The sequence below is a fragment of the Procambarus clarkii genome, chromosome 62, assembly GCF_040958095.1.
Source record: "Procambarus clarkii isolate CNS0578487 chromosome 62, FALCON_Pclarkii_2.0, whole genome shotgun sequence".
Classification (NCBI taxonomy): Eukaryota; Metazoa; Arthropoda; class Malacostraca; order Decapoda; family Cambaridae; genus Procambarus; species Procambarus clarkii.
The window spans coordinates 19,201,441-19,210,366 of record NC_091211.1 but is presented as its reverse complement, the minus strand read 5'-3'; the positions used below and the strand labels follow the sequence as shown (position 1 = coordinate 19,210,366).

Here is an 8,926-nt window from a genome sequence, read left to right as displayed (position 1 = left end):
AGAGGATTCAGAACTTAGATATCTTGAAACACACGTTACTGGTAGATTATTGGGTTCTAAACTTTACTTATCTTTATGGATGATTAATAGTGTATTTGCCTGGAACATATTAATCCTCTATTCGGGTCTCAATTAACTTTACCAAAATGTATTTGCTTTTAACAGCACTGTCAGCTCAATGGGAGAGTTGTAGATCAGTTTATGAATGTCATGGTAGAAGTCTGATTTAGAAATTAGCTTCTGGGAGTTGGAACAGGTGCAAATTGCCTTTTTTGTTAGCATGGGCGTCTGCTAGGTCATTGGAGACTACGCCAATATGACTGGGAATCCAGTAAAACTCACCTCTTTTTTTATTCTTGCTAAAGATGAATCACAACCAATGTTGAAATTCCATCAGCACGTGATGAGATCGGTTAAAAGACTCAGGGCTCCAGCCCCACGAGAACACTCCAAGGGTCGGTGCAGCTTTATATCAGATCTCATATAAAGTTGCATCAAGTTCTGCAGTAAAAATGTCTTGTTGAAGGAGTCGCGTAAATGTGTTATCAAGGAAGACACCAAACAAGCCAATTCCACCACAGTAAATTCCGACCCGTCCATAAATATCCAGGTATGAATGAATGAACTATCAGGGGTAAGCGCCATGTCATTACGACTATATAGCACTGGGAAGGGGTCAGGATAAGGATTTGGGATGGGACGAGGAGGGAAAGGAATGGTGCCCAAACACTTGGACGGTCGGGGATTGAACGCCGACCTGCATGAAGCCAGACCGTCGCTCTACACATATCCAGGTAGAATCAGTCGACAATTGTTTGTTAACCTTCTGTCTCTTCATGGAGTAGTGGTAACAAGTGGAAGTGGGATATTTTAGACCTCGGTTCAAGGCTGTCATTAAGTGACATGTAATTAGTGTCGCCCCATTGTGACCTCCAGTCTCATAACTTGAGAATGTCTCTGTACATTAATGACTTGCATCCTAAAACACAGGCCTATACTACTGTTCGTAAATGGAAACTACCTAATGAGATTGGGTAGTTTAGGCCCCCCCCCACCCCCACCCCTGGTGGCAGTTATTAAAATAAACTTCTTGTGTTGTTTTCAAGCTGTAACCTGAAAACACCTCTTAACATTGAAATTAAAACAGAACCTTCATATATGCTCGTAACTGGAAACTTTATATTGAAATTGGGCAGCGTCACCCCCTGATGTTAGTCTCAGGCAAGTTTTACAGCCTTATACCGTTTAGGGAAGTTTTAAATATTTTCAATTATTTAAGAAAACGCGATTTTTCAGAAATCTACACAATTTTGAATGTTATGTTTACTGTACATGTGGAATGGTCCGGGTGGTGATGAATATGAGAAGTGAGAGAGAGCAGGAGGACGGAGGAGGAGCCAGGAAGAGGGAGGAGGGGAAGTGAGGAGAGGGAGGAGGGAAGTGAGGAGAGGGAGAAGGGAAAGTGAGGAGAGGGAGAAGGGAAAGTGAGGAGAGGGAGAAGGGAAAGTGAGGAGAGGGAGAAGGGAAAGTGAGGAGAGGGAGAAGGGGAAGTGAGGAGAAGGAGGAGGGAAGTGAGAAGAGAGAGAGAAGGGGAAGTGAGGAGAGGGAGGAGAAGGACTCGAATGCAAGTCACAGCTTTGTATCATCCTTTGCAGATGACACAAAAATCAGCATAAAAATGACCTCTGCTAAAAACATTAAAAACCTACAAGCAGATATTAATAAAGTTTTCGACTGGGCAGCAGAAAATAACATGATGTTTAACAGCGGTAAATTCCAAGTACTCAGATACGGTAAAAATGAGAATCAACATAAAGCAGCATGTAAAGGATTTAAGAATAATGATGTCTGACGATCTAACGTTTAAGGAGCATAACAAAGCAAATATTGCGTCAGCCAGAAAAATGATAGGATGGATTACGAGAACTTTCAAATCCAGGGATCCCATCACAATGGTTGTACTCTTCAAATCACTTGTGCTGTCCCGTCTTGAGTACTGCTCAGTACTCACTTCCACCTTCAGAGCAGGAGAGATTGCTGAAATAGAGGGAATACTGAGAACATATACGGCACGCATAGACGCAATAAAGTACCTAAATTATTGGGATCGACTCAAAGCCCTCCAAATGTACTCACTAGAAAGAAGACGAGAGAGATATCAAATAATATACACGTGGAAAATACTGGAGGGCCAAGAATCAAATCTACACAGTAAAATAACAACATACTGGAGTGAACGATATGGAAGAAAATGTAGAATAGAACCAGTGAAGAGCAGAGGTGCCATAGGCACAATCAGAGAACACTGTATAAACATCAGAGGTCCGCGGTTGTTCAACATCCTCCCAGCGAGTTTAAGAAATATTGCCGGAACAACCGTGGACATCTTCAAGAGAAAACTAGATAGTTTTCCTCCAAGGAGTGGCGGACCAACCGGGCTGTGGTGGGTATGTGGGCCTGCGGGCCGCCCCCAAGCAACAGCCTGGTGGACCAAACTCTCATAAGTCAAGCCTGGCATAGGGCCGGGCTTGGGGAGTAGAAGAACTCCCAGAACCCCATCTACCAGGTAAGTGAGGAGGAGGAGGAGACGAAGTGAGGAGAGGGAGGAGGGGAAGTGAGAGGAAGGAAGAGAGAAGTGAGATGGAGGAGGAGGAGGAGGAGGAGGGAAATCATTCATATTGTTAACAATATATCATACTAATTGTTGTGTGAGATATACCACCACAGGAGACGATAAGACCACCGCGATCTCTCTCATGAGGCCGAACTCTCAACGTTTGTGCTCCTAATGTCCGTGCTCTTAATGTCCGTGCTCTTAATGTCCGTGTTCTTAATGTCCGTGTTCTTAATGTCCGTGCTCTTAATGTCCGTGTTCTTAATGTCCGTGTTCTTAATGTCCGTGCTCTTAATGTCCGTGTTCTTAATGTCCGTGTTCTTAATGTCCGTGCTCTTAATGTCCGTGCTCTCAGTGTCCATGCCCCTTAGCCTCCGTGCTCTTAATGTCCGTGCTCTTAGCCTCCGTGCTCTTAATGTCCGTGCTCTTAGCCTCCGTGCTCTTAATGTCCGTGATCTTAGCCTCCGTGCCCCTTAGCTTCCGTGCTCTTAGCCTCCGTGCTCTTAACAAGCCATCTTCTCTTCCTAGTTTTAGTCTCCTGGGTACACAAAAAAGAGCATGTGAACTGCGTCTATCTTAGATATTGTGAGGTGGACGTTGGGCCACCCTGGCGCCGACCGTAATTAGGGGCGGTGATGCCTATGGTGATGCTAGGAGCAGTGGTGGTGGCGTCACGGTGGTGGGTTTGGAGGTATGGTGCTTCGTTATCTAGGCTGTGATGGTGACGGGTTTGGAGGTATGGTGCTTCGTTATCTAGGCTGTGGTGGTGACGGGTTTGGAGGTATGGTGCTTCGTTATCTAGGCTGTGGTGGTGACGGGTTTGGAGGTATGGTGCTTCGTTATCTAGGCTGTGGTGGTGACGGGTTTGGAGGTATGGTGCTTCGTTATCTAGGCTGTGGTGGTGACGGGTTTGGAGGTATGGTGCTTCGTTATCTAGGCTGTGATGGTGACGGGTTTGGAGGTATGGTGCTTCGTTATCTAGGCTGTGGTGGTGACGGGTTTGGAGGTATGGTGCTTCGTTATCTAGGCTGTGGTGGTGACGGGTTTGGAGGTATGGTGCTTCGTTATCTAGGCTGTGGTGGTGACGGGTTTGGAGGTATGGTGCTTCGTTATCTAGGCTGTGGTGGTGACGGGTTTGGAGGTATGGTGCTTCGTTATCTAGGCTGTGGTGGTGACGGGTTTGGAGGTATGGTGCTTCGTTATCTAGGCTGTGGTGGTGACGGGTTTGGAGGTATGGTGCTTCGTTATCCAGGCTGTGGTGGTGACGGGTTTGGAGGCATGGTGCTTCGTTATCTAGGATGTGGTGGTGACGGGTTTGTAGTAACGGTGCTTCGTTATCTAGGCTGTGGTGGTGACGGGTTTGTAGTAACGGTGCTTCGTTATCTAGGATGTGGTGGTGACGGGTTTGTAGTAACGGTGCTTCGTTATCTAGGCTGTGGTGGTGACGGGTTTGTAGTAACGGTGCTTCGTTATCTAAGCTGTGGTGCTGACGGGTTTGGAGTCATGGTGCTTCGTTATCTAGGCTGTGATGAAGCCTATTGTAACAGAGACGACATATGGTGATGGGAAGACTGAAAGCGTTGCTGATAATGAATGCAGTGAGGATGGTGATCGTGTGTCAGTAATAGTGAGGTAGAGGCAGTCAGGCAGATGCAGGAATATCCAGGTCTTAATACCACGTTTAGCGCGACCAAGCGAGTTGGCACCAGAGGGAGCCGGTGGCTGAGCGGACAGAACACTGGACGCGTGATCCTGTCGTCCCGGGTTCGATCAAGGGCGCCGGCGAGAAACAAGGGGCAAAGTTTCTTTCACCCTGATGCTCCTACTACCTAGCAGTAAATAGGTACCTGGGAGTTAGTCAGCTGTCACGGGCTCCTTCCTGGGGGGTAGAGGCCTGGTTGAGGAACGGTCCGCGGGGACACTAAGCCCCGAAATCATCTCAAGATAGCCGAGTATTAAGGTCAAACGTAAAGAAACAAGAGTGAGAGAGACTTATTGAGGGCACCAACTGTGTAGTGGGGAGAGGCGAGGGACTCTTCTCCGCCTCACAACTATTACTTTTCCTGTAGTTGCTTCACAAAATGATTCTATGACACACAAGAACAAACATCTATTCACAACGCTTCTGAAAATCTGCCTATATCCCTTACTGTATAACCTGAGCAAGCTTTGAAGCACAGTACAATGTGGACAATGGTATCACGAGAAATTGATGTTGTATAAAATATTAAGGTTGTGCTCTGGGATCGAACCCGCGTCGCTTTTCAGTCTGTGTCTGGGAGAGTCCAGGGATGCTGGTTAGATCTTATTGCATTGTCTTAATATTGCCACATAAGTACAATATGTTGTATTGTTGACCAGACCACACACTAGAAGGTGAAGGGACGACGACGTTTCGGTCCATCCTGGACCGAAACGGACGGACTGAAACGTCGTCGTCCCTTCACCTTCTAGTGTGTGGTCTGGTCAACATTCTTCAGCCACGTTATTGTAACTCATCGCCTACAGTATGTTATATATTTCGACACACTATCTACAAATGTCGAATTCGAGGAGACAGAGCTCTGCAGGCTACAGGTGATGTGCCTGACCATAGTGAGGATGTTAGCAGCTCTCCCGTCATCGGTACTGCCTACTGAAGCACATGACGCACGTCTCTTCCATAAGCTAAGCCTAGTTCACTGTTAAAATTGTATCCCGATGATATTTGTGATCACTAAACCGCTAAGAGATGAACACATATTGACAAGAAACACATTGAACCATTGGAGTTTTCGACTCCTGAATTTCGCTGACTAGCACTACTAGTAGTACCAGCACTATTACTAGTAGTACCAGCACTATTACTAGTAGTACCAGCACTATTACTAGTAGTACCAGCACTATTACTAGTAGTACCAGCACTATTACTAGTAGTACCAGCACTATTACTAGTAGTACCAGCACTATTACTAGTAGTACCAGCACTATTACCAGTAGTACCAGCACTATTACTAGTAGTACCAGCACTATTACTAGTAGTACCAGCACTATTACTAGTAGTACCAGCACTATTACTAGTAGTACCAGCACTATTACTAGTAGTACCAGCACTATTACTAGTAGTACCAGCACTATTACTAGTAGTACCAGCACTATTACTAGTAGTACCAGCACTATTACCAGTAGTACCAGCACTATTACCAGTAGTACCAGCACTATTACCAGTAGTACCAGCACTATTACTAGTAGTACCAGCACTATTACTAGTAGTACCAGCACTATTACTAGTAGTACCAGCACTATTACTAGTAGTACCAGCACTATTACTAGTAGTACCAGCACTATTACTAGTAGTACCAGCACTATTACTAGTAGTACCAGCACTATTACCAGTAGTACCAGCACTATTACCAGTAGTACCAGCACTATTACTAGTAGTACCAGCACTATTACCAGTAGTATCAGCACTATTACTAGTAGTACCAGCACTATTACCAGTAGTACCAGCACTATTACCAGTAGTATCAGCACTATTACTAGTAGTACCAGCACTATTACTAGTAGTATCAGCACTATTACTAGTAGTACCAGCACTATTACTAGTAGTACCAGCACTATTACTAGTAGTACCAGCACTATTACTAGTAGTACCAGCACTATTACTAGTAGTACCAGCTCTATTACTAGTAGTACCAGCACTATTACTAGTAGTACCAGCACTATTACCAGTAGTACCAGCACTATTAGTAGCACTACCAGCACTAGTATTGATAATTATAATAATATTATTATTTAAAATCTGAAACACAAAAGATATTTTTATAATGCAAGATAACAAGCAGCACAATGGGTGCAGTTAACAACAAATGAGCATTATGTTGACACTCGCAGTAAACAATTATAAATTGAATTTGAACCCAACTTGGCATCTTTGTTTACAACTGATGTACAACTTCCATATGCTATTTTCCCTGTTGTTATTTTTTTGCCAATAATTCATTACATAACACTATATTATTAATTTACAGCGGTGTTAAATCTATCCGTGAAACCAGATTAAAATAGGACTTATTATATTTTTCAGCTTATATATATCATATAGTAAAAATGGCTGACAAGAATAAATGATAATCGCCTTAATGCATTAGTATATTAGGACTTAAAATGTGAAATGTATTGGAGAAGCGCAACACCGGCAGATATAAAATGAACAAGTTTATACTGTTATTAGGCAGCATTAAAGGCATTGAAAGAATATTTTACTTTCGCGGGTAAAGCGGTTAGAAGCATATGCTTATTTCTAGGCAGTGTGAGTTTTGGAGAGGAACACGGAAATGCAAACGGAAATAAATGATGTTTTGTCAAAATCAATTAACATGTTTTCTGCTGACCTAGTTCTCCAGGAGTCCTTACGAGGGGAAGAGTAGGTTAGCAGGCCAGCCCGTCCTCCCAAAGTTTCCCAACGTCAAGAAACTGTCGTAGTAAAGTGCCCTTATCCGAACCTACCAGAGGAACCAAAACAGAAAACGGGACAGTATGTCAATTTCGGGAGCCGCTACCGTTTTCTAGTACGACAATTTTTGGCGTTAGATAATGTATGCGTCAAAATGTGACGTACTATTAAGACGACGTGTTGGCTAGGCAACATATATTGCTAGTGAGTGCGTCTTCATTCAAATCGTCTGTTTAAATAATGTTGTTACTCGGGTTTGTCTATATTAAACGAAAGCTAAATATATTGATGCAATGTTCGCTAAAAGGCGAAAAGACTGGTGGAAGGTTGATCTAACGCCCTGGCCGCACCTAGCTGCCGGAAATGTCGCGAATAACACACAAACTCTGTTCATCTCCAACATTTAATTTTGCTGTTGACCAGACCACACACTAGAAGGTGAAGGGACGACGACGTTTCGGTCCGTCCTGGACCATTCTCAAGTTGATCGACTTGAGAATGGTCCAGGACGGACCGAAACGTCGTCGTCCCTTCACCTTCTAGTGTGTGGTCTGGTCAACATACTTTAGCCACGTTATTGTGACTCATCGCCTGCATTTAACTTTGTTAATATTTTGATGACGTTGGAGCAAGATAACCTGACCTACCCTGGCCACATTTAGGTCATCACTACCAGGGTCGTCATTCACCCCGTGTGACCTTGGTCCTGTTGGTGTCCTTCACGGGCCGCAGGAAAGATCGCAATAATAGTAATATTAATTACACACGGCTAAGCCTTTTATATTTATAAGCGGATATATATTATTTTAGATTTCAGGTAGAGAAGAATGCAACTGAGCAACGCACATGATTCAACTTTTTAAATGCTGAATTAAAATAACAGCTTTCACCCCTGCGTTGGATTTAATCAAATTTATATCTACAAAATAGAATGACTGTCTGTCCGAACTAAGAGGTCGGACGCTTGGGGCTAGCTTCAGCCAACTTTATAACTTGGAACAGGGAGGGTATGTCAGTGTCATAGGCCAGTTGCGGGTCGGCCCAAGTGTCATGCTTTAAGAAATATCGGCATCTGTAGTCCCCCCACCCCTACTACAATTTTCATTAAGTCTGCAATAAAAACAAGGGTTGTGTTATACATAGTTTTTTAAGCTTACTCCTGCTGTTTACCCGTGCCTAATGTTAATGGTTTACTCGAAACAGATGAACGTGAATTCATTCAGGTTACACTATTATATTTATTAAGAAAGGGCGATGGGAAGAGAGAAAGAGGGAGACGAATGGAAAGAGAATGAGGGGGGGAGAGGGGGGAGGAAGGGGTGAGAGAAGGTGAAATTGAGAGAGAGAACAGGGGGAGGAGAAGGGCGACCCGGGCACCGCCTGTTAAGCCAGCTAATGAACAATATAATTATTTTATGAGAATAAAAACTATTTTTCGTATATGTAGAAAAAATACAAATTAATAAAAACAAATAAATAGGAAAGTCACAAAAATTAATAAAAAAAATCCCATTTACTGATGGAGTTTTTTTCCATCTTGGAGGAATCTCCAAAACACTTTGAGATTCCTCCATGTGTTTTGCTGATGAAGTACTTTGGCAGTTTCTCCTTCCTTATATACACGCTTCTCTCCTTCTCTCTCCTTCTCTCTCTCTCTCTCCTTCTATCTCCTTCTCTCTCCTTCTCTCTCCTTCTCTCTCCTTCTCTCTCCTTCTCCTTCTCTCTCTCTCTCTCTCTCTCTCTCTCTCTCTCTCTCTCTCTCTCTCTCTCTCTCTCTCTCTCTCTCTCTCTCTCTCTATGGTATCCCAGCAAACACACAACGTAACCAAAGTTGTAATGCCTTAGTTAACAAATGTTGTGGTCACATTGTACGTACG

At 43.7% G+C, this 8,926-nt stretch overlaps 1 protein-coding gene across 1 annotated transcript; it reads right to left on the bottom strand.

The window, feature by feature from the left end:
• Positions 1-5,330: 5,330 nt before the first annotated feature.
• LOC138354339 (mucin-21-like) lies at positions 5,331-7,637 on the bottom strand. The gene is made up of 2 exons (XM_069308497.1): positions 7,614-7,637; positions 5,331-6,395 (listed from the first exon to the last, which is right to left on the bottom strand). Exons 1-2 carry the CDS (start codon positions 7,635-7,637, stop codon positions 5,331-5,333), a joined length of 1,089 nt encoding a protein of 362 aa, XP_069164598.1.
• Positions 7,638-8,926: the final 1,289 nt, after the last annotated feature.

Coding starts and splice junctions, on each gene's coding strand:
- LOC138354339 (XM_069308497.1), bottom strand. CDS start 7,637: ATGAGTCACAATAACGTGGCTAAA. Junction 6,396..7,613: donor GTCACAATAACGTGGCTAAA/GTATGTTGACCA, acceptor TTTGTGTTTCAG/ATTTTAAATAATAATATTAT.